The 26,450-nt window shown below is 35.2% G+C and overlaps 1 protein-coding gene across 12 annotated transcripts in view; it reads right to left on the bottom strand.

The window, feature by feature from the left end:
• Positions 1-26,450, bottom strand: part of HECTD1 (HECT domain E3 ubiquitin protein ligase 1) — a 60,000-nt gene that overhangs the window by 17,871 nt on the left and 15,679 nt on the right. For 3 of the 12 annotated variants that reach the window (XM_079309707.1, XM_079309705.1, XM_079309704.1), the window contains exons 3-26: positions 24,807-25,041; positions 23,684-23,911; positions 20,888-21,169; positions 20,326-20,614; positions 20,142-20,218; positions 19,955-20,053; positions 19,518-19,632; positions 18,793-18,967; positions 17,316-17,454; positions 16,960-17,130; positions 15,637-15,859; positions 15,504-15,548; positions 12,864-13,139; positions 12,687-12,763; positions 10,824-10,958; positions 10,456-10,602; positions 10,004-10,098; positions 9,554-9,659; positions 8,515-8,649; positions 8,290-8,429; positions 7,454-7,777; positions 6,853-7,019; positions 6,501-6,677; positions 2,905-3,741 (exon numbers count right to left, since the gene is read on the bottom strand). In XM_079309707.1, coding sequence (XP_079165833.1) covers positions 2,905-3,741; positions 6,501-6,677; positions 6,853-7,019; positions 7,454-7,777; positions 8,290-8,429; positions 8,515-8,649; positions 9,554-9,659; positions 10,004-10,098; positions 10,456-10,602; positions 10,824-10,958; positions 12,687-12,763; positions 12,864-13,139; positions 15,504-15,548; positions 15,637-15,859; positions 16,960-17,130; positions 17,316-17,454; positions 18,793-18,967; positions 19,518-19,632; positions 19,955-20,053; positions 20,142-20,218; positions 20,326-20,614; positions 20,888-21,169; positions 23,684-23,911; positions 24,807-25,041 — 4,694 coding nt within the window. The remainder of the gene's footprint in view (positions 1-2,904; positions 3,742-6,500; positions 6,678-6,852; positions 7,020-7,453; positions 7,778-8,289; positions 8,430-8,514; positions 8,650-9,553; positions 9,660-10,003; positions 10,099-10,455; positions 10,603-10,823; positions 10,959-12,686; positions 12,764-12,863; positions 13,140-15,503; positions 15,549-15,636; positions 15,860-16,959; positions 17,131-17,315; positions 17,455-18,792; positions 18,968-19,517; positions 19,633-19,954; positions 20,054-20,141; positions 20,219-20,325; positions 20,615-20,887; positions 21,170-23,683; positions 23,912-24,806; positions 25,042-26,450) is intronic. The other 9 variants (XM_079309711.1, XM_079309710.1, XM_079309708.1 and 6 more) reach the window with 9 other exon arrangements.

A 26,450-nucleotide genomic window follows, 5' to 3' on the forward strand; every position in this document is an offset into this window, starting at 1 on the left:
TTTTAGTGAACAACTGAAACAAAACAATTCACTGCAGACTCAACAGAAATAGCTTCAGATAGTGTACATAACTGAGTATGAGTTATACATATGTGCAACTACACATTTATATCCCAGTCTGCAAGATATGTTCTCAATGTTTATCTTTAAACAAGTAGATTAATCACAACATTGTAGACAAAAAGTTGAGGAGTCATCTATACTAAGAAGCCTTAGGTTTTTCAATCAACTTTTTCTGAACTTTATCAAATGCAAGTTTTTCAGTTTTAAAAGAAAAAAAAAATCATTATTGCCATTCATGTAAACTGATAAATTGCTTAAAAAAAATTTAAAAAACCCACAAAAACAACAACCCCCATCTCTGCATTTCATATCATTACCAAAGATTGCAAAGGTTATTACCCTGAAAGAAGGATATAACAAAGCTTCTTTCCCTAAGTGAACTTAGCTTTCTGTGAAAAACAAATGTTACTGTCTCTGTTTTCCTTCTCTGTACATACAGTTACTTACATACATCCCTGCCCCTTAAAAACATAGCCAACATTATTCAAATAAAAATATAACAATGCAGGGGAGTGTGAAATAATAGTATACCAATAAAAGAAAGTTCAAATTTTAAATGTAGGGTTGTTAATAACCTTATGTTCTTCTCTATGAAAGCATGGAAATAAAAAACCAAAGTGTTTTTATTTTGTTATTCAAGAGCTTGAAAATAAGTTGCTCAGTATTCACATCTTTCACCCTCTGCTAATTAATAACAGCAAACTCTTTACTGTTACAGTAAACAGAAAAAACCATTAATCATCAGCATTTCATTTGCTCTGAATTCAAGAGCAAATGGAAATTGGCTACTCTAGACACCACTTAGCTTCTGGCAAATACTGATGTTTTCAATACAACTAATACTGAAAGTCCAGAAAGACTTATCTCACTAACAATTATTTCAGTCTTGATTTTTGGGGTGTTGGGTTGTTGTGGGTGGTTTGTTTGTTCGTGGGGGTTTTTGGTTTAGTTTGGTTGGTCTTTGGCTGGTTGGGTTTTTGTAACCTGAATAGGCTAAAATAAAAAAAAAAAAAATTTGTTTTTTTTTTAATTTAAAAAATCAAGTTTTTACAATGCTCTAACTGAACTGTGGTGAGATTGCTCAAATTCAGTCTCTGATCTCTTTTAGGAACACGAGTTACGATTTGTAGTTTCTATTCATACAAAAAGTATAAACCAAAATAACTCTTACATGAAGAATAATATAAAGTATTTCCGTCACAGAATTAAATGTTTAAGTTGTCCCATTCTTATTTCTAACTTTAGCAGTGCATAGTATCAAATATCCATGAAATTTTAAATATGCTGTTGAAATATTTCACCATGTTTTTCAAAGATGGTCTCTTTTCTCTCCCCTTAATACAGAACTACTCCAGAACCAGAGTCACTATTTGTCTATAAGAGGTTCAATTACTGGAAAGGTTTCTTTGAGTATCTTACATTTTTACTGCAAGCTGCAAAAGACTTCACCCTCATCCTCAGGATCACAACATGAATTTAAGGATACATTGAAAAAAATCTCCCCATCAAAAAAAGAAAACATTTGGCATTCAAAAATATTTTAAAATGCTAAAAGCAATTACCACATTTCTAAATAAGGACGCACAGTCATAGAATTGTTAAGGTTAGAAGATACTTCAAAGAATGAGTCCAGATGTTAGCCCAGCACTGCCATGTTCACTGCTAAACCATGGTCCCAGGTGCCACTTCTACACAGCTTCTGAACACTTAGGGGATGGTGATTCCACTTCCCTGAGCCATTCAATTCCAGTGCTTGACCACCCTTCCAATGAGGAAATTTTTCCTATAATCTAAACCTCCCCTGTTGCTTCCTGACTGCAAAGAGAGGCTGCCCTCACCTCACTACAAACTTCTTTCAGGTAGTTGCAGAGAGCAATAATATTTCTTTCGAGCCTCCTTTCCTCCAGGCTAAACAACCCTCAGTTGTTCCCTTCACCAACTTCACAGACAAACATGACAAGCATGAAAGCTTAACAAGAAATTTATGCTCTTTTCTAGCTTGGGTAATTTCACTTTTTCTAACCTGCCTACTCCATGAAATGCTGTTCTGTGTTTAAAATACTATCACCATCAGAGAACAAAATACCTAAGAAGTAACAACTTTAATAGGAGCATGCTCAAAAAAGAGTGAACTCAATAAGCCAGTTTACAACTTACCTTGCTAATACCTTGCTCCTACATATAATCTGAGAACATGCAAATGTTAAAGCATGTACATAATGTAATTTAAAACACAGTGAACTACAAACCTCCTTACATTTAATATGCCTGAACAGTTCACTGAATCTAAGCCTAAATGACCATACCATCTCTAGAAAACACACTCAGTATTAGAATACATTATACTATGAAGGTTGACAGAATTGGGAATCTGCTAACATTTCACTATACTGTAGTTCTTTTTCCTTTGTACAATGTTATTAGCTCCTATGCTGAGACACTTCACAATATGCATAAACTGCTCTTCCAGAGGAAAATGGAAAAATAGCAGAAATATGCAGAGTCCACACATATCAGAAAGCCTAAGTACCTGACATTAGCTACTGTTGCTAGACTTTCATCCTCTTGGACTAAATCATACTCTCTCCTTAAACATATAATCAACATCAATTTCAATCATCAACTTCAAATTTCTTTCTGTTTCATGGTTCCTGTGATCTGAGATCACAGTGCAATGTAAGACTACGACAGGAACTCTGAGTCCTTCATGAGTTCTACAGGTACACGCAAGGTCAAGGCTGCTCTAAGTACATTGTTAGGCCAACACAATCCAAACTCAAGTGTAATAAAAGCCAAAGAAATAACAATATCCTCAACTAAAAATAAAAATAGTTTACTTACTTGCAGTACTCACAACGTTTCTTCCCAAAGTATTAGTATTGTTATCACTGCTACTCCGGCTTAAATTCATGTTGTTTGTGGCATTGGTACGTGCTATGTTTGCCACTCTTCGCACAAAGGACTCCAGGCTAGAAGTTTCTCGAGATGATAAGTTCGGAACACTCGCACTGGAGCTCATGGGTGCCCCAGCAGCCAACAAAGAACTGACTGAGAGTCTGTTACTCGCTGAAGAGCTTAGGGGTCGTTGGGAAGCCGCTTCCTTATTAGTCAGTTCAGAGACTGAACTCACATCAGGAGAGCTTACACTAACAATTCCCATGGATATAGCACTGGACTCCCCAGGAGTACGTATTGAGTTATCAGGACCTAACTTCCTCTCTGCATTTTCGTTTCCCATGTCCGCTGTTAAGGTGCTGGTGCTCGCACTGGAAGATGACCCTATGTCAGCCTGAGGCACACTATCAGCAGAAGACAGAACAACAATTGGTTCATGGACGTCAGTGCCTGAAACTATATTTTGTTCCAATACACTTTCTGATCTCCGCTCCATTTTGGTCGAACCCAAGCTGATGTCGCTGCTACTTGCCACGCTACACACAGAACTGCTGCTTCCTTTTCTACTTGAGGAGCCTGCAGCAGCAGTCGTCTTGTCTGGACAGTTGTTTTTCACCAAGCTGCTCCATGACTGCGTTGTGCCTGAAACAGTGGATGAAACAGGTTTGGGTGATGCCGCTGAATCAGGGTCGTACCCTGGTGCAAGCTTGAGGTCAAACTTTCCTTCTGCGCCCATACGGTAAGAGTTAGAGCCACCAGCATCCCAGGTGACATCAATCCAGCCTGGAAAGGGACAGGAGTTTGTGAGATCCAGCAGAAAGCAGACAGGAGGCGTGTCAGACAGTAGCTCCACAATGTGGGATCAGCTTCTCAAAAGGGCTGCATCTCTGAATCAATGGAATCACTAAGTAACCCTTAACGCCAATTAAAAAGGAAGTGTTCAATCTAAACAATTTAGTATTTTGTAATGTTGTCAATTTAGAGGCTGCTCATTCTTGCTGCCTTAATCTTCAGGATCGCAGAATCCAGCCAAAAAAAAAGTTTCCTTCAGGAAGGAACCTGACCTACTAGAATCCTTCAAAATTTTATTAGCATCTACCACAATTGGATTCTCTAATAACAAAAATGTATATTAAAACATACAATAACTTTACTAGCATCTCTCAAGAAGCTGTAATCATTACAAAGACATTCAATAATTTTTTTTTTTGTTGGATGCTTGTGGATATATATATTCATCCAACAGAAGACATGTCATGAAATTGCTTGGTTTGAGATTTCTTATTCTTAAATTGAAAGAATTCATTTAGTGATACAAAATCTTTTAGTTCAGTAAGTTACATACACATACTCGAACACTCCCTATTCATAAAAATTTTTTATGGCAATCAGTAAGGGCTACATCAAGTAAAATTTCAGGGTTGCAAAGAGAATATGTTTAATAGAAAAAAATTATTCCAGGAGGAGACGAAAACTCCAAAGAGATGCTACTTTTCCTATTCCTTTATTAAATGATTATTTTGAGTAGCAAAATTTTTAACAGCTAGATAGAATAAATCTTCAATAATGAGGGTAACATACAGAATTTAGCTAACTAGGACAGAAATGGGGGCAAAATGATTTATTTTTACTTGTCTAAATATGTACCACAATCTAAAAGTCACCTAAAAAATTTCTTCTAATATTTCTCACTGTATCTTAACTGCAACAAATATCGGTGGAACTACTTTAATTGAAACACATTTCATCTAAAAATGCAATCCCTAAAGCTTAGTAATCTTCTGCAACCTCAGACAAAGTTAAAACAAGTATCAGGTACAGATAAGCACATTTTTCTTTATTAAAACAGAAAAGAGCTAATATCAAGTAAAATATTTTTTTTATTACTGTCATTTGCACCTTCAGCTTTTAGCTATCCAAAAGTCACCACTCCTAGACCAAAACAGATCATCACAAGCAATTTGCTATTTACAAATATCACTCTGGAGGAAAAGGAGTTAAAATGGATAAAGTAGATAATAAGTAGACATCTAGTCCCCAAATGAGCAAGTTTAGATCATATTATTCTTGTATGATTTTATTCCTTCTTCATGAGCTATAATTGAGTAGCTTCATGACACTAAATCTTTGAAGGGTGAAGTTGTGAAGCAAATCTGAATTTTTTTTTCTTCTACGATTTATTTGCCTTTTTTAACAAATACAAAAAGAAGAAAAGCTTCATATTGTAGTTCAAGAGTATAATTTTTCCCCTTTATGAATATCTGAATCAAGTATTTTTTTCAAAGCATAACTAAATCAATAGTTTTGTTTTTCATAGTTCCTTTCCCAAAGTATTAATTGGAAGCAATTGTAAATGTGAACAAGTTTTAAGTAGATATTATGTACTCAAAGTTGTACTGCTCCATCATTACAAGCATAAAACAAGTCAACATTTGTCTACAATTGTTAACAACCAAAAAAGTAAATTAGATACTATTTTCAAAATTCTATATGAAAAAAAAATGTTACAGGAATGAGATGGTTTGGTATCACCATTTGATAAATGAACCTCAATTTTACCTATGGTTGAATGGGAAGTTTTACTGGAACATGGGAACAAAACCACTGATTTGGTAGAATATTATTCACCAATAATACCTAAAGACTTCCAAGTTACAATGTAGCTATGGATCCTGTTGCATCTGATAACAAAAATATATGGATGGTGGAAGATTTCCCCACAAGCTGTACTGAACAACTTAAATAAAGTTCAATTTCAAATTATTTTAAGGGATTATACTTTGGAGATTTCTCCATATTTGAGAGATGACAACTCAACAAACTAGAAGTCTAACTAAAAATGAACCTAAAAGTGGCTTCAGAAACAAGGCAAGCCTTATACCTCAAAAAGGGGGAACAGAAGGAAAATGGTGTTTCATTTCCCTTCCAAAAAAGGAAAAGCATGTTCAGCTGACAAGATCACCACCTCTCTTGGAGCCTCTTCAATAATTTAACTCTCTGAGTACTGACTTCCCTGTCTGCTGCACATTTTTATTTTGCTCTGTAAGTTAACAAATTTTCATGCTTCAACTAAAAAACAAAAACTAGATCCCAAAGAAGCTTGCAAGGTAGGAAAGGTATAGGATACAACAAAAGTCAAGAAAAATATTGCAAATGCTCAGCTAGAAGAAATGAGGAAGGTAATTACAGATTTTGCAGCCCCAAAGCTAAATTTATCAGTTTGCATCACTCACCTTCACATAGTTTGTAACAGATGTCTAAATAACAGTTTCATATTTTAATTAAATAAATTAATTGAATAAGAGATTAATATTTTATTTAACCAAAGCTGTATAAAATTTTCATTTACAACAAGATTTTTTTTCTTGTGCTGAAACAGAATTTCACAAATGGACCCCAACAGCTCTAGTATTTTATGCTTCTTCCCTCCAAAGTATTTAAACTTTTATCAACTTTATCAAGGCATTAAAAAGGAAGTACTTTAATGCTACCCATTCTGCATGATGTAATCATGCAACAGACATTTATAAATTCATGCTCACCATTATGCAGTTCTCCTGTAACCGTGCCTTCACCCTGTGGGCTTCCATCCTGATCTCTCCATTTCCAATCAATGCCTCTGATTACACGAGCTCCTGGAACCATGTATTTTAACACTTGAGAACGGACCAGACGTCGTTGCCTCCTCAGATTTGCTTCAGCTTCTTTAGCAGCTTTTCCTACAAGGAATGCAAATTGAAAAGACTTAAAAGCATTGAATGGGGAATAATTTTGAGCTTATTTCTAAGCAAGTTCAACTACAAAAGTTAACCTCCTTTTTCACGCTGATTTTTATATTTTACGCTCCTTGGCATTTTAAAGGAGCAAATAGGATATACATGTTCTTTTTCTTACCCAGCTGATCTTCACATACTCCATTCACAGTGCCATAAAGTTCAAATCCAGACAGGGAGAGGTAGTGTGTTTGCCCACTGGCATTCTTTCCCATCTGTTTTATTCTAACATGTCTCCAACCTTGTTTCTCATCTTTTGGTGGATCTAAAGGCCACGTTGCTGTAGACCTTTAAGTTTATTAGAAAGGCGTGTTGGTAGGTAACAGGAGAAAAAAAAAAGGCAAAATCAAAAAACCTTAGTAACAAAGCAAACAAAACTGTAACACTGATCATGCATACATATTACAAGATAGATAAACCTATTAACACTAGGGCAAACTCTGGATGAATGTTGGAGTTACGATTTTGTCCAAAAAAAAAAAATAAAAGAAAAAAAAAAGCAACATTTACAGTGATGGAAAAGCACAAATACCATTATGTGAACCACACAGAAAACCTATTAATCACTTATTCTCCAGCTCATCCTTAGTAATTTGTATCACTTGTCACTTCTTTAGAAAGAGACATTATTACAACCACAGTACACATTAAATTAGTCTACAGTCAAGCATATTTTTAACTGCACTCAATTTTATGAAAAGTGATAAAATACACTGACATACCCTGGTTCATTGAGACTACAGTCATCAACATGAGTATACAAAGTAGTCCAGTTCTGTCCATCCTTAGATACCTGGAAAACCCAATTTCTGAGAGCAGATCGCCCATAACCTCGAGCATGGCGCAATGTGTAGGCTGATGGTACAACCCAAAGGCCAAGATCTATGGCAAACCAAGCATTCTTATCATCATTAGTGTGACAATTGAGAGCTGAACTGTCACGGCTCAGGATGTCTTCCAAACGACCATAAGGCAGATTTCTTCCCTCTGAGGATGTAACCACTACTAATCCATAGGCTGCTGGATTTACCCACTCATATGCAGTTCTGTATTTAAAAAGAGAAATATACTGTTTAATTACTGTTAAACTGGTTTCAGCAACAATCAACATTTACTGTAAATTGTATATAATAGCTGAGTTTATCACATACCGAAATTAACAATACCATTTTAGATAATTAGATAACTTCAGGTATGTTCTAAACATCACTCTGTTTCTGCCTTTTAAAACACTGTAGCAAAGAGAAAAAAAAAAAAAAAAAAAACCCAAACCAACAAAATCAAACAGAACCATCGCAAGCAAAAACAAAGACCCAAACTTCTCCATTCCTCCATCTTCTTAGGGAAACGTACCAACAAATTCTCAACACAAGCGATTCATATTTTTCTACTATTTAAGAAGATCCAAAAGAAAGGTGATTCTATTGGTTAAAGGATACCTCCCACTTCTACAAAAATAACACAATTAATTTCAGTATGAATTCTTCGTTCCCATCCTGGTTCATGGATTATAGTTTATTGTGTCTGACTTTAAAATATCTAGCTTTGGAAAACTCACTTTGCATTTGTTCCAATCCAGTAAATAATTCCATTTTCATCAAAATCATGTTGATGCCTGAACACAAATGTCTGGCCTTCTCGTAGTTTCCGTACAAAAACAAATGAAGCTCTATCAAAGTCGTACCATTGCTTTGCTACCTACACATGAAAGAAAAGAAATCAAATATTAAAGAAGCAGAATATAACTTTTCCCTGTGAACTTTGTATGTGGTATGCAGCTCACCATTTTCAGGAGATACTGTTCTAGAGATTCAACAGTTGCCAGTGGCTCCATCTTTAGCATTCTACCAGTTCGATCTATTAAAGACGTCTCCCCCGAGGCACGTTCCAAACGAAACCTCAAGCGCCTCGTCAGTATCTGAAAGAACAGCTAAACATTAATACAGGCTTTCCTGTTTAGGTTTTGGAATTATAATAAAAACAGTGTATTTCACTACAACCATTTTAGTGGCCTATCAAGTATCTTTGTTGCTCTAACACAAGCACTATATTCTAATGAAACACTTGAAAAAGTAATTTCCTACTGCCCTTTTTCAATTAACCAAACAATTCTTATGACAATAAGTCAATTACACGCTCAGCTACCACTTCTCATTTTTCCTACGTCTTCATAGTTTGTATCTGTTGACTAGCAAATATAATAATATAGAAACTGAAAACTATTTTCAAAAATATTGAACAACAACAGTAGTTTTTTAACTTTTTGCAATTATTTCCTAGACACTTAACATGAAAACAGAACTATTTATACTTCCCTACCAATGTTGCAAAATCATGAACTGCACCTTCAAGTACAAAAAAGTAGACTCCACATAAACTGGGAAAAATCAAGTAATACTTATAGTTTCCTGTATAAGAAGCTGCTGAGCCTGGAGACATCTTGAATTACCAATTGAACACAGAGTCATAGACAAGAGCCTTTAAAGCCTATCCCCTGTTCTTACTAATAATTGTCTTGTAATCATAGTAACATGCCCTTTAACTAGATGGCATGTTCCTATATAAAGACAACAATAAATGAAGGCAAAAAGAACAAACACATTATCTCTTCAATCAAAATTTACTTTTACCTCAGAATGATAAAGTGACAGCAGAGGAAGAGCCATGCATTTAAGTGTTAGAGGAAATAGATGCCAAAATTTGGTTGTTCTTTACCTAATTCCACATCTACAAAAATGTGATTCTTGCAGACAGGGTGTGCAACATACAACCTTCAGCTGTGCACCACTCAGTGTGATACGCTGTTATCACTGTGCATTTACCTGAAGATTGTATGTAGATCCTGGTGTATCATACAAGTGGAGAGGTAGACGTTCAATAGATTCTAACACTGCTATCAATTTTCGAATTAATGCAACTGCTGGACGACTGTGAAAGAGAATAGTTACCATGTTACCATAAAACAAAGAAAATATTCTACATTATCTCAGAAATCAGGAAACTATTTCAGCACGCTACTGATGGTATCTGTTGTATTCACATGGTGACAGCACAGTAAGGACACCAATCTGCAGTGATGAACAAAGTCACTTCATTTCACAATCCACAGGTTGACTCTTAGAGCTACTTCAATATTAGATACTGTCTTTTAAGTTCAATTTTCTATTCCATTGTAATGGAAAGAACACGTAATTTGTCTTCAAATTACTTTAAACATACCATACTGCTTCACAATTTCAAAGGGGATGGTCTTGGTTTGGTATTATTTTTACCTTTCATCATCCTCGTTTTCACTGAATGCTGTTTTGAAAACATTTATCCTCTCTACCAGTTGACTACAGTCTTGTTTCACATCCAAATCAACATTCTAAGAGGAAAAAAAACAAGTTACACTTAATATAATTTATTTAATTTTTAAAAAGGCAAAAAACATCTATATAATCTCACTGAAATCCCGATTTAAAGTCTGTATGTGAAAAGCTAATCATCAGCCACTAGACCTGAACAGAGTAGATTTCTAGATTTTCAAAGGCTCATTCAAACTAAAGTAATCTATTGTGATAGCTCATCTTCAATAGGCAGACAAGTAACTGGAGCAAGTCTGCCCAATTTTCACCCAGATAGGAAAAAGACAGATTAATAAAGGGTCTTTTAAATTGCAGAACATGCCTTAACTTAATTTTTTAGGAAGCTTTTATTTAAATACTTATGTAAATGAACTCACATTGTTTAAAACTGTCAGCAGCGATTGAACTAAGCCACTACTGCACATTTCATATGGAGAAATAGTATTCTCATCCTTCAACAGTACAATTAAGTTTTCCAGAGCCGTCTTCATTAAATCTCTCCAAGTATTTTCTCCCTCAATGCACTGAAAGACAAAAAGATGATTATCATGAAACAAAGTAATCTGTCCACTTGCTTCAGTTGAAAAATAATATCCTAGGAAAGTACCTAACTAGGTAATACATGCATTAAAACTTCCTGCATTGCAGACATGCTATGACTCCTCTCCACATTGTGACAGACTAGTCTGAACATTATCTAATTTCTACTGATGTCAAACATTAAAAATAAAGAAGATACACTTACCTGCCTGTTTGCATGAAGTTCCCATGCAGACTCTAACTGTGTTGCTATGTTCCTCAGTGTTACAACTACTCCTCGAGGCATACTTTCAACTGCTTTAAAATGGTCATCATATAAATCTCTTGCCATAGTGCGTACCTACAAATGGATTTTGATAATCATAAGTCAGACCTTACTTAGAGTAATGAGACTGTTAATATACTTCCAGATACTGCAACCTTGGTCTTTTTTTTTTTCAAGTTAAGTCCACAACAGGAAGACAAAAAGGAAAGAATAAAAACTCATGTGCATCATGAAATAGCAAAGGTTGTGAAAGAAAAAGAAGGTACAGAGGAAGTAAGTGGAAATACACAAAATCTTACTGCCAGAAATGAAATTTACCATCATGTATTAAGTTATAGCATAAAGGATAGTAGGAGCAGGTGTGATTCTAAATCTGCCAATCTTTCTTTTTGAACTGTATCATGAAACAGGTGATCTTTCTAAATGCAAAATTAAGCAGGCTTAATAGTTTCTGAATGCTCTATCAACATTGCTTAAACAAATTCACACAAAGTCCCTATGATGTCTCACATTCTAGACTTCATATTTTTCAGATTCTTTACTGCCTTAGTGTGTAATTCTGAACTTCATATAAAGTGTTAGCAAGTTCTCTTCAAGTTTAGTTGGACAAAACAATCCTTTTCCAGCCTGAGAATCAAGGACACTGTGCAGCTTCAGGCCCAAAAGTGTAAACAATGGCGAAGCAATTGAGGAGGATGGGACTTCACAACCTGAAACTGTAACTGGACAATTAACCCCAATATGTAAAGGGACCAAAACTTATAGAAGTGAGAAAACTTGTGACACAGAGTCCATCTTTGGTCCATCTTGGGCAGAGCCATAGCCAAGCTCTTGTTCTGCCCAAGGTGTAAAGCTTTGAAGGCTTTTTAATAAATACCTACTTTATTTCTTTAACATTGTCTAGCCTCTGTTCCAGATAGCCTCTCAAAGGCATCATCTATACAACCTTTTATGGTAAGAGCCACTCTTTCTACAAAGTATGGTTCAGAGAAGATACAAATTAACTAGCATTGGCTTTCTTTTATCCCCACCTATTATCATTCACACAATATTTCAACTTTCAATTGTGTCACACTTCCTAAGATATATGTCCTTAAATGCTGGAGATACAAGGTACAGAATATATCGGCTGCACTGTTAGAAACCACAAGACAGTTCAAAATTATAGATTAGCCTGAGTCCTTGGCATAAGTGGATCACAAAATGTACTACAGTTTTGTGGGGGTTTTTTTGTAAAGAGCTTAATATTTTATGTCTTAGTTTTTCTTTTCCCCCTTCATTTTGAGGAGAAAGAAGAATTTTAAAGATATCTAAAATGAGGGAGTTTAATAATTTTGTGCCACTACCACAACTTTTAACAATGCAGACTCTTTACTTCCAGCACTCAGTCACCCTGATATTCAGTCTGAAATCAGTACCTAAATGAACAGAATATTATATGCCTCTGAAATAATTGTACTATTGATTGTAACACCTTTTCTTGTAGCATAAAGACAAAAAAACAAATCACAAAACCTAAAGAATTATATAAATGCAAGTCAGGAAGATTGGATTTTCCTACATCTTTTTTTAAAAAATTTGTTTTCCTCTAAAGGAGCACACAGTTTACTAAGACTGTAGGATAAAATCACCCAAATAAGTGCTTTCTTCTGATTGATATTTCCCCCTTCAAGCATCACATAAAATTCTATCTAGTCAAAATCAGAGATTCTAATCCTCTAAGAGGAAACTACACGTCCGTAAGAATATTGCAATATAAAACAAAGTCAATTAAAATCTAAATATAAACAGATGCTCACCAACCTTTTGTTTTGTCTTCTCCAGTTTAGATTTCAGTTTTCTTCCTCTTTTGCCTGTCCAGCCAGTCACAAACTCTGACCCTGCAACATGTGTTTTAGAAAAGTCACATTTTCTCATAGCTATGAAAAGCAACAAAAACTATCTGATATACACTTGTTCCTACCTGCACATAACACATACCTACATACTTACCCAAGGAAGTTTCAGCTGTAAATGAATGCTTTGTTCCTCTGTTGGATTCAAACACAAAGCCTGGCAGGTCTTCTTTCAGTATTGTAGCTTGCTGACCATCAGAATTGTGAATAGCAATTTCTCCTTCTTTTAAACAGGTCAGTGACCAGTTTCCTACAGTAAGTTTAGTTGGCCCTGGTGTTGATAAAATTGGCTGGCTTGTGGTAGATGGTTTTACTTGGCTTCGAGCTCTCTGCAACTTCTCAAGGAACTCACTCCTACTTTCTATTTAAAAAGAAACAAATTTGGTTTTTTCCAACAACTGCTTCCATCATTATGTAGCTTATTTTTTTTTCAAGAGCAAAACAACTGAGTACATTCAATGCAAAATTAAGTTTGAAATTAAAGGTCTTAGAGTGTCCTAAGTTTTGGTGTAGTGTATTTCTCTACCTCAACAGTGATTATTCTATAGTCACATCAAAGCTACAATGCAACTCTTTCTGAAAGATGCAATTCAGATGCATTAATTCATCATTACAATTATAATAGGAAGATCAAAGAAACTCCGTATAAATTTTTAGTCTTTGAAAAAGGGGTCTCAGAATGAGCGAGCATGAACTATTTTCAAAAGAAGGTTTTCAGAAATAAGAAGTTTTAAAAATTATTCAAAAAAATATCAGCATTTATTGAATTATATATATGTATTTTAATAATTAAAAGTCTGAGTATATAACTTTTTAGAAATTCCATTTCAAGTAAACATGGAAACACCTAATTAAAGATTATTGCTGTTTGCCTTTTGCTGCAATGACAAGCTCTAGGCTCTTTAAATCTGCCCTTTTTTTAATAGTACAAAATAATGCAAAAATAAATATGCACTCAAGGCACAACATTTTTTATTGCTTAAATTTCATAGCATACACAGAGAAGGCTTAGAAAAATAATTGAGATTTAATACGCAAGATGAAAACTCTGCTAATTAAAGGTTTTCAGATTTCCATAATTATATTTTAATAAATTTATTATATAGCATGTTGCACCAAAAGTACTGTATTTCTACATGGTTGGGAATAATTTCAGGTTCCCTTGGACAGAATTTTGAGACTTACTTAAAGCTTCAGAATTACCACTGAATATCAATTTTTGCATTGAACTTTTTTTCTAAAAATTCAAACAAAACAAATATAGAGTTAATGTGGAGAGGGGTGAGTACAGACCTTCCAAAATGTTCACAGTATATACACTTGACCACTCACCCCAATTCATCATGCAATACACACTAATAGATTTCACTACTCAACCCCCTATATTCTTGCCAGTTGGGAAGTTACTAGAAAGTATACCACGAGATTAATCAGTAATGATTTAGGACCACAGAACATATAGTACAGTTCAGGACTTAAAGATATTGTTCTGAATCTACACTGAACTGTAGTCATTTTAGTTAACAATATTAATTTTTTAAGTAAAAAAGGCTGCTGCACATGCTTAGAGCTCATGGTTAAAGTTCAGGCAAATTACACTGCAACATCAGCAATCTTAGTAGATGTCTATTTGACTACATATTGCAAGAAGGCTCATTTAATCCTACATTTAGCTCCTTTCCCCTCACGACATTCAGACTATGTACCTTGCTAAAAAACTTGGAATTTATTCAATCTTTTTCAAAAGACTGATTTGAAGTAACATCTTAAATGCTCAATCTGACTTCTCTTTTAAATTCTCTTCACTCCAAATTCATCTGAGCTGTCACCATTCCACTCATCTTATACAGAAATAGTCTCAGCCCCTTGCCCAGATCATTTGGAAGCAAAAATCAAAAAAATTCAGCATCCAGGGACTAGGAGAATTTAAAATACTATCTTCATGAATGTTCTTAGAATTGTATTATATGATAAACAAGTATCTCAACACAGGATCTGTTTACCTTTTAAGGCATTAACCTTATTAATAAGAGTGCAAAGACACATTTTCTGACCAAAAACAGCAATAAATCTATAAGTGGTTTCTAGCTACATTATAATCAGAAACACTATATTGCACTTTGTCTTCTTGCCCCAATCTTGATGCATGACTTGAAGTCATTAGCACTTCATTTCCATCCTGAATCACAATATGTTCTGTTCTTTTATCAATGGCTCATTGAAAACATAATAATATTGCAAAGCATTTTATGTCTGTAGGTTCATAAATGCATGAACTGCTGTAAAAAAAAATGAAACAATAAAAGGAGGGTTGTTTCTGCATCCAGAACAAGCTCTGTATTCTGTACAGAAAATCAGAACCAGCTGTGCATTGCTAGTGCATAAGGTCTGTTCCCTTATCCTCTCTCCAACAAACAAATTAAGACACTGTAATTTGTTTCCCAATCTTGATGAGAAACTTTCCATTACTTTGTCTTCAAACACATGCAAATTCATTCTGCTAGCTAGAAGCAACCAACCAATCACCATTTCAACCTGCTTTTCCTGGGATGGCCACTACAAAGAGCTTTTAATGACTGGGGTGAAAAAATTAAGTATGCATGGAGAAGAATCAAAACAAAAGTTAATATGCTTTTACTGGTAAGATGTTTACTTAACACAATTCACCAAGAAAGTCAAGTTATGGCCACATGCTATCTGATAAAATGCATCACAATTAACTGACCACCTTCCACCTGTTTACATCCTTTACTATTTAGCAAGCCAATTCCTGCAAAACAAAATAGCTCAAATCAAATTATATAAACAAATGTAAGAGTCTCAAAACTTAACCAGGACTTGAATTGCAAAAAGTCTACCTGAGCTATCGGATCCTCCTTCAGGGCTCCCACTGGAATACATTGTGGCCAGCTTTCCATCCAAGATAAATCTGAACCATCCATTGCTACCATTAGATAGCTCCAGGGCTGCAGCATCACTCCAGATATACAGGCAGTCTCTTCCCCTAATGATTGACCAGTCTCTCCAGTGGTATGGTTTACCCTGCTGCAGTTCTTTAGCATCCTCCTGTGGTTCATCCTCCTGTAATAACATAGTATTAATTAATAACAAGAACTCCAAAAAAATCTCCAATCCATAAAAAAAAAAAAAAAAAAAAAAAAAAGAAACCACAAACAAACAAAAAAAACCCCAATGGAAAAAAAGCAAAAAACACACACATTCTTAAAAGGAGGGGACACTCTCTCTTTAGGAGAGAAAAAATATTCAAACCAAAAGTGTAGAAACTATACTACTTCTGACTGTAAAACATATCCTTAAAAGTATTCTTTAATAAAATAACATATTTCTTAGAAGTTTCCTTTCACACACAGATTTATCTACTCAACAATAATAATGGCCTAGTGCCTGCAACATCCACCTCTGTTCAAAACCTGAATTGTGAGAAAAGAATCACAAAATGACTGAGGTTGGAAGAAACCTCTAGAGGCCATCTAGTCCAAATTCCTGCTCAGGCAGGGCCCCATATGACTGGTTACCTAGGGCCATGTCCATATGCCTTTTAATATCTAACCCCCAAAAACCAAAACCAAGCATCCCTCCTAAGAAAGCTCAGAAAACCCAAACCCCACAGTAAAAAAGTTTAATTACACACTTCAGAATTAGTGAAAAATTTAATTAAATTGGTAACAGAAGAAGTCTGTTATCCATTCAGTTCATCTGACTGGCAATAAGACTTGGAAATTGATAAATAACTTCAATATGCACTTACGGCTTTCATTAAGCAGAAAATTATTTTCTTTTTTTATATATTTAATATATTTGACAGCAACATTTAAAACATCTGGAATTATTTAATGTATGAACACCAAAAAAAGATACACTTTTGACACAAATACTTTAGGAAGGATTCATTTTGTTTACCAGTCACTTTCCAAACACTAGACAAAACCAAGTGCCAAACAACTTGACCACAAGGAAGTATGAATAGGAAAACTCAGCAGATAATAATATGCTAGCAGAAAAGGCAGGTAGAAAACTATTAAAACAAGTGGTATAAAATAAGCATTAATTTAATATCCTATTTCCCCTGCCCTGCCAATTTTTGTAACAAAGAACGTTTTACTAGGAGTGTCAGTTTTACAGTAATAAATAAAGCTAATAAATCAATTCCATACACTTACCTTCTCAGGTTTAGATTCCTCTTCATTTTCATCATCAGATGACGGCCCCGCCAAAGTTGACACTTTACTAATTACACCAAGTCTAGCCAGCTGGTCTAGAAAAAGATCACCACCTTTATCCACTAAATCCCTTATGATTTGCAAGGCTAATAAATGGCCATCATCATCATCCTGTAATACATCGGGATGAAAAGAAAATAACAAAGGAGATCTTGTTACTTTACACACTGAACTGCACATGTGGTCAAAGATGGACAATGTAAAAGTTTCAGGGTTATTTATTAACAAATACGTGGAATCAATGAATTTAACTCCCTTTTTTGTTTCATAAAGGATAACATTTTCATTCTTCCTACCTCTTGATCAAGCACTGTAGCTGTTATCTCAACCAGTATTGTGGGCAGGTTGTGGCCAGCATCAGAGTCACAAACCTCTTTCAGCAGCGCCTCAGAACAAAAATGTATCATTTTTCTAATGAGCGCAAGACTTGCTTTCCTTTAAAAGATTGTAGAAAAAAGAAGGTTCATACAGTGATAAACCAAGCAAAAATAAAAAAAAAAAGATTGAAGATTAGACTTCTTTTGTACTCTATTTATGCATGTTTTCAAAACACAAGAAATTTAATCTGCTTCAGTTCATATTATTGGAACCAAAAATTAGTTAAGTTACTAAGTCCTAGATTATCTTTAAGGATAATGCACCTCTAGTATTTTTTGATTTTACAGCACTATCAATCGAACATACCTTTCTCCTCAACCCTTTCCTAGGTAAGCTTACTCTATGTCCTGTCTTTATCCACTTTTAAAACTGGCAACCCACTTCTGCACACTTTGTCACTCTCAGAGGTATTCAGCCTTTCATTTTAGTCATGTTTTGAGATCCCTGTAACTTTTAACTCTAAATATATTATTAGATCATGCAGCCTTCCACACTAAGAACCATAATTAATCTGAAAGCAAATCACTCCTGTAGGGTTATAGATTAATTTTTTGACTGACTTCCAAAACCACAATTTTTCTGATTTATAAAGATAATTTTCAAGTAGAGAGCCAATTACTTTTTTTGCACAATTTGCAACAACAATTAATCATGCATAGACTGTTAACATAGTTCCTTATTTCTCTTATTTAAAATGACCTATTTTAAGCTAACATCAGCTCATATGGAACCTGTCTCCACTAGAGACCTCTCTTATCTTGCATTTTCAGCCAAAGTATCTGTAAACCCTGGGAACATAAATAAGAGATAGGAATAAATGTCATATTTGTAGTATAAGAGGTTATAATCAGATGCAATTTACCACAACCATTATGCCACGCACCGTATTCCCTTCAAAGCAATAAATTAGACTACATTTTTTGCAATTCAACAGAATTACAAGGAGCATCCTCTCCAGTTAATATGCTGTTAAGTAAGTCTTCTAAAACCTTCTAAAATAGCTTTTTCTAGTCTTGCTGATTTTCCAATATATGTATCTTGATATCATTTTATTAGTTTTCCTCTACTAAATCACAATTTTCATTACAGTGAGTACAAACAGCTGTAACTAAATCCTGCTGCATAGTGTACACAACATACTATGTGAACACAGAACTCTTTCATCATGCTGCTACAGTCAGGAGTATGCTCTGCTCTCCTGTGACTAGCCAGTTTTTTTCCAACACATCACCAGAAAGGAAAAAATGCTGCTTAAAATGATAAGAAAAATCACTCTCTCACCACTTGTTAAACAACCATTTCTATTCAAACATATATTATCACTAGCATTACTTAAAACTTTTAGATTACTTTGGCTTTTTTAAGCATGTGTTAAGAAATTGTCTCTCATGATACCTTATTGAAGGCAACATAGTTTGTTGAAATGTTTGTGCAAACACAGGCAATAATCTTTTCAAGTATATGGGTGCCATTTCTGGATCTCCTTTGGGTTCATTACATTCTTCCTCATCCTTGTTTGCATCCTTCTTTTTCTTCTCATCTCCTTTGTTGACAGGACACATCCAGTCCCCTAGAAGAATTTTTTTCCTCAATACATTCAATTGCAAAAATTAACAAACCAAAAACCTCCCCCTTCAAAACATCCAAGTTTTCTTTACTAACATCCAAGTACCTGAAGATGAATTCCTAAAACTAAAAAAATTTGCATGTGCATGACTTCTTGAATAGAAGTATTTAACAGCAAATATTACCTGTGGCACCAGAATTCTCAGAAACAGGGAAACAGTTCCCATGCAGAAAGGAAGGATAGCAGAGAAGCTACCAAGGCTGACATGCTCTGAAGCTACAACAAAATCCCAGTTTATCCTGATCCCACGGCTTAAAAGCAGGATAAATGGACCTCATCACCCTTGTTCACTCAGTTATTTCTTTGGTAATTTCCCTCACTTAACAACATCTTAAAACACTAAGGTTTTTATGCATACTTTATGGGTTAAGGAAGATAGGTCATATTTTTTTTTTAATAACCTTAATAGAGTAGAATTTTAAAAGCTGCATAACTTAACATATATCAGCATTTCTAAAATAGCAAGGGTTATGGACTTAAAAATTGCACTCACCTGGAGACTGAAGAATAGCTACTACTTCACTGTGCCCCCTTTCCCGAGCTTTGTCCAGAGGAGTTTTCCCATCTTCATCTCTCAAATCAGGATTTGCACCATGTCGTAAGAGAGTCTGAGAACAAACGTTTTTATGTATGAAAAAAAATTAGGATTTCATCTTCCAAAGCAGCAAATATAGTTTTCATACATCATTCCTACAGTCTTCTCATGCTTGTAAGTATTCTCTGCTTTTTCTATCTGTAGAGTTAATATAAACTACTTTTATTCATTACTGCCCTACTGTCCCATGATGAAAAATCTGTGTTTTGATAAATACTGCAAAGAATATGTAAATATTTGACAGCACATGTTGCATGTTGCATTGAAGATATTTTGAAGAGAACAAGATGAGAAGTCAGCAGGAAACCCATTTTAAGGGTTAGTTTAAATCATACCTTTGCTACCTGAGGTCTTCCAAAACATGCTGCATAATGTAATGAAGATGACCTCTGACCTCTGTTAACATCAGCACCCCTTTCACAGAGGAATTCTACCTGTTAGACAAGAAAAAGGAGAATAGTTTTTTTAAATCTTCCTTTATATAAATAATGCAACTTCTAAAGGGTCTATTAATTAATTTACCATTTCCTGAGTTCCAAAAGCTGAGGCCCAGTTTAAAAGTGTTTGTCCTACATCATCCATAAAATTTACTTCAAAAGCTGAAAGATAAAATTAAATATAATAGTTAAAGTTCCCACAACTATAAACTAAAGTTCAACACTATTCTTTAAATAAATAGCAGGTCTTAAAAAGTATTTTTGCTTACCTCCTGTGTCAATTGCATCTATTAGTGCATCAGTATCTTTACTGCGGATGCAATCTATCAGTTGCCGATGAGAACGTTCCCCAGAACTATCCAGTCTTCGCAATCCTGGGATTCTGCCTGTAGATCCAGCACTAGATTTTGGCAGGGCTTTTCTGCCTTCGAACAGTAGCACCAAAAGAAGATCTACTAACCGCATGGTATCCAGTACACATCTCTCATCACCCTGCAATGCACTTTCTATAGAATCTGGAAGTTCAGATCTTAGGAGATCCTGGAAATAATTAAAATTCTGAACAATAAAAAATATACAGGGCTTTAGAAAATACTATCAGAATTGGGTTTCATTTCCATATGAAATGTTTCCTTTTTTCCCCTCTTTAAAAATAACTTATATGTACGTGTGTGTGCACATATGTGTACATATATATATATCTATAAAAAATAAGATCTATAAATATGTATATCTATCTATAGAATAGCAACATAAATCTTGCACATATCGAAGTATACGAAGGGAAAAGCCCCCCCCCAAAAAAAGCTGTAGTATAAAAAGATTTCTTACATGTGTTACTACTGGAGAGCCTCTACACAGGGTTGACAACAGGCTTACAATAGTTGACACCTGATTACTTAATTTAGAGTCTGCAGCTGTAGAGGGTGCTCCAGTGCTACTCCGTCCAGGTTTGCAAGCTGAAGATGGTCCTGAGGCCGTCCCACCAGCAGCTGCCATGCGAGATAACAACTCCTCAGTTAATCCATGTTTAGCTAATGGAGCTGGGTCAACTCCACGCCGTGTGAATCTGTCAGCTAATGAAGCAAAGCATCTCAAAGCTCCATCTGAAACCTAAGAAAGATGTGCAAGAAAAACTGATTAAATATCTTTTACTTAAGATGAGAAGATGCTAAAGGGATGTCTACAAGAATATAGGACACATACAAGAACTTGATTTTCCCATGAAGCTTGATTGTTCAAGTTATATTTAAAAGTCTACATATTTCTCTTAAGCACAAGAAAGTTTTCAATTGGACCAAGCCTAAAAATAGGACAAACTGGGAAAAGCAAATTTTACACTTGGATAACTCAGATTATCCACTGCGCACCTGACACAGGGACATGAAAGAATTTTTATGATAATAAAATACAAACTTCCAAATTTAGGTTTGTCACTAAAGGCAGGAAAAAAATCCAACCAAGCAATCGCACACAAAAACTCCCAGTGACACTGTAGAAACAAGGCTTAATGATGATCCTCTTAACAATCCAGCAAAAAATACTGCTGGCTAACTGCCCAGGAAAGGATCCAACATCTTTTCATGTCAATACTGAAAATAAAGGAAGGTTTTGCCTTTAATGTCTCTCTACCTATACACTAAATGTGTATCACAGTCTTTCAGATCAGGAGGTTTGCACTGGCCTGTTGAGATAACTTGCTTCAGGCACATTTGCCTTTAAAGACAGCAGCAAACCAGACTGATGTCAAGAAATAGTAGAAAAACCCCCACAATACCTATTGTCTAACCAAACTCTGAATCACTACAGTTCTTACTCCCTAAAATGTCAACTCAGCAGTCCATTTTCAAAACAACCGTTTGCTATAACAGATCAAGGACTTCAAGACAGTTACTCATCAACACACAGAACAAGATTACAGTATTAGCCAGACTTCATGAAGACAAAAATCTTAATTATCCAACAAGTTTGCAGACTTCTGATATGGTCTGTACATGCCAAACATTCTGCATTATCAGTAGTCTTTTGCACCAGATTTTTTTCTTAAATGTGTAGTGGTCACTGTTTGTGTCCTCTGGCATCTTGCTCCAGTTCTTTGACAACACAGAAATAATTATGCCAATCTTTATGTAATTTGCTAGTACTCCATAGATCTTTACCTCAGCAGCTGTCAGAAATACACAAGAAAGTTCACTTGTTTAACACACTGCATCAACAGCAGTTTACAGTTTACAAAGCAAAAGAGTACTTGGAAAGTATTTACATTTCTTTTCCCAAATTGCAAGTGTAACACAAAGGTAAAACCCCAAAATTATAGATGGACTGCTCTTGGGGCCACATTCACCTGGTCTGAACTTATCCATCAAGTGGTGTTACTAACTGGCAGCCCACGTAACAAGTAATCAAACCCAACAGTGTAAAAAGACAAGGTAGGCAGCAACAAAGTTGAAAAGAGACATTACTGGACAAATCCATAATACACATCCAACATCCACTGTAATCCTGAGGCTTGTTTCATGCATAACCTATTTCTCAAGGATACTAGTACGGATTTATTTTCTATCATCTGGGTCCCATCTTAAGCATGCTTATCTTTAATCTTAACTGCTGAACAATTAAGTTAATTTGAACTCTCATTCACATCTCCAACAGCCCCAGCAACTGCTTTTCTCCACCACCTTATAAATTGGGAAATTTAATGGTTTGAATTTCAAGATTACCTTGCCTCAGAAGATTAGTTACTAATAAAATTATTTAATGGCTAAAAAACATGATAGCTTATTCTAAAATAACTAGCATATGACAGCCCCCTGAAAATGCTTAAGGTCTAAAAAAAATTAAAAAAAAATTATCTCACAGGGAGATTTAGATTCCCAAATATGCTGTGCTTAATGAACCACACTGGAGGCTGGATCTGTGCATGTAGAGGAATGAGGACAGAGGTCAGAGTGAAATGGGACTCAGTTCTGAGTACAGACAAGAAGCCTGGCCAGGCTACAGCAAGAATTTGACTAAGTGGATATTCCAGAGCATTAGTATGACATACACGAGATTCCACTGGTAGAAAGATAATTCCTCTGGATTCATTCTCTAGATTTGACAAGGACTATTTCATTTCATTAAAACTATTTTATTTCATTAAAACTGCAGTAAAGAAGTGGAGCAGCATTTCTGCTAGTACCATTTGACCTGGCTTCCAGTGCAATACTTTAGCATTGACTATGGGGGGTTTCATTGCTTCTCTTAGTTTGGCAAAAGAATCACAAAACAAATTAATTTTTGTCTCTTGCTTATACTCAAACTTACAGTGATTGAGGAACAGTCATAGAACAATAAATACTTCAGAAACTGCCTCACAATGCACTGAAAAAAGTTACAGGATATTTTTCAATACAGTTTTCAGAGGCTAAATAAGAGTATATTCAAACACCAGCACTTGGAGCCAAACACTAAGCAGTGTTTTTATTCTCTTACTACTACAACTATAAAGGAAACTATTGTAATATCCAAATGTAACAACTTTTATGTAAATATACCATTAGGGAGGCTGTATAAAGTTACCTACATTCCTTTATTAAACAAAGTGAAAGTTAAATTCACAGCACATTGAGCCAACTATCACATTACCTGATGGTCTTCATGTTTTAATAAACTAGACAGTGATTCCACACAGATTTCTAACGAAGAATCTTGAGGCTCCATTTTGCCACAGAGTCTGGATACCACAGCCATAGCTGAATGCAAAGTATCTTTATGAACAAGGTGTCCACTGTCACGAATGAATGTCAGAACACAGTTCAATCCTCCAGCTTCAAACACAGCTCCTGACTCACGGGTACAGATTAATTCTAACACCTGTGCCAAAAAGAAATTTAATTTGAATGAAGCACACACAAAAAGTCAGTTATTTACATCCACATTCAGATACTTATATCCATCTACAGAATTCTTAAGAAAATGAAATAACAGGAAAAAAGAAAAACCCCTCTCTTCCTCAACACCCAGAAGGGGCCAAAGTCTCCAGTACTCTACTAGTTAGTAGTCACAGCGTTCTTCAAAAATATGGGAGCCAATATAAGAACATCCCTCAAAGGTGAGTCATGATAGGTGCTCATGAAGACAGGTAATAATCTCTCATACTGGGAGAAATACACAACTGAGAGTGTGGAAACTTGTAAGAGCATCGTTACCCCAGTGAAGCACTTCTGAGTCAATTGGAAATAGCAAATAGGAAATACATGCATAAATTCTGCTGCCATGGAAATCAAGAACTCCAACTATGTGTTACCACATGGCCATGAGTTATGCCTTAAATGAGAGATTGTAAGGGTCTTCTAAATATCTCTAAAAACTTCACAAGGGCATAGTGAAGCTAGACCTAGTGCTATTGAAGAGGCAGCAGACAATTTTTTTACACCAGTTAATTTATCTGGAGCAATTCTTTTCTTTGGTTTCATAAAAATAGCCCTTGGCAATCTATTGGCATTCTAGCCATATAAGAAAAACATGAAATTTCTTCTAATATTTTTTATTTCCTTTTCTATACTTTTTTTAGAAGATCAAGCTGTGAAGAGCACTAGACTGACAGTAAGGATAAGCAGCAGTGTCAGCATGTACACTTTTATCATAGTTTATGCTTTTGCATCACATTTTAATTAAAAAGAATAGAATTGGAATATGAGGATGCTCTTTGAAAATTGCAAATTATCCAACTCCTTCTTAAAAACAAGAGGCTCTTAAGTGTACTAACCTTCACACATTGCTCAGCCAAATCTCTGCTGGTTCTGTTGTTAAGTTCAACAACGACTAAACGATTACAAAGTGCTTTGATAGCTCCGTCCACTCCCACAATCCTACGGGTGCATTCAGCCGAGACATCCAGGTAATACGTTATGGCACGAGCTGTTACTTCCAGTACGTTGTCTGGAGCACTTTCATCAAGAAAAATTTTGCACAGTGCTGGCAAAAAAGTTCGAGGAGGGCATCTGCAGGGGAAAAAAACCACAACACATTACTACTGTGTTGTGCACACTTCTCTACATTAAGCAATTTTATACACTTCCATGTTGACGCTTTCCATGCACACATAATTTGCTCAACTAATTCACAGTTGGTTCAGAACGTTCATTTAGAACACTGTGTCTCATGCACACATGAAAATTCAAATAGGTAATCTGAAAAGATGCTGCATAAAAAGCCAGCAGAAAAAGATACTCCTGAAATGTTGCCATCATACAGGGGAAAAGTTTATCTTTTGGGAATTTTTTTTTCTAGGAATTGACCTCATATCACCAAACAGAATGCATGTTTTCTTAAGAGTGCTTCAAGGTTCATGATGATTGCTAGCTACTTAATCATGAAATTTTACATACAAAAACTAAAGATTTTGGGTTTAAAACACAATTTGATTTTGTTATTTTTTGTTATTTTCCTTGTCTTTTCATCCTATTCCAGTCTCCTCCCCTATCCCCTGCCTCATTTTTTCCCCTTAATCACATTGAGAATATATTTAATTAAGGTAGTTTGCATCTATTGCATTTTCTCTCTGCCTCCATGTCTCAGCCTCTGACTCTCCTCTTTATTACTAGCCTCATTTTCATATGCAAGAATGGTGAAGAACATCCCCAAAACTTCAAAACAAAAAAGCAAGTTGCAATGGTCCTCCTATTCCTCTGACATTACAAAATATAAACTGAAATAATACTTTTCATTATTAGAACAGCTGTAGATAAGACTGATTGGGATCAAAAGTTCTAAGACATGAAGCTATATTTTAGTCAATTTATCTTCCAGCAGCATATTTAGCATAACTTAACATTATGATGGGCCACCAGACTGGTAAAAGACTTCCAAGGTGATGGTGTGGAATTAAGTGAAGGGGATATATGCTGTGACAGTAGTCAAAATAGTGGACACACAGCTCAACCTTAGATGTAACAGACCAGACTAAATCTACAGGAAGCAAACATGGCAACTTTTTGTTCAAGTAGGGTTCTGGCTTTCAAAAGATGGCCTAAAACTTTTCAAAATCCAAAAAAGAAAGAATAACAACATGTTTTTTAGTCTGGAAGACAGGTGAAGTACTTGTTGATGAATCATTCTGAAGACTCAGAGGTCATTCAGTATCCCATCTGGCATGCAATGACTCACACAGAGACACTAAATCCTTGGTAAGCAAAATGCTAATAGTTTCCTTCAAGATCTTACCATGCTTTATGAAATAACTAATAATGCTGCCTGACAAATAAAATTACCTAACAAAACTACAAATTAATAAGTAAACTTCAATAAAGCTTAATCACACATGTAAAACTTATACTGGCCTATCCAGCCTATACTGGAAGTTTTTAACTCTACACCATTTATTTAACTCTACACCAAGTTATTTAACTCT

This window comes from Erithacus rubecula (assembly GCF_903797595.1).
Source record: "Erithacus rubecula genome assembly, chromosome: 6".
In the NCBI taxonomy this organism is placed as follows: Eukaryota; Metazoa; Chordata; class Aves; order Passeriformes; family Muscicapidae; genus Erithacus; species Erithacus rubecula.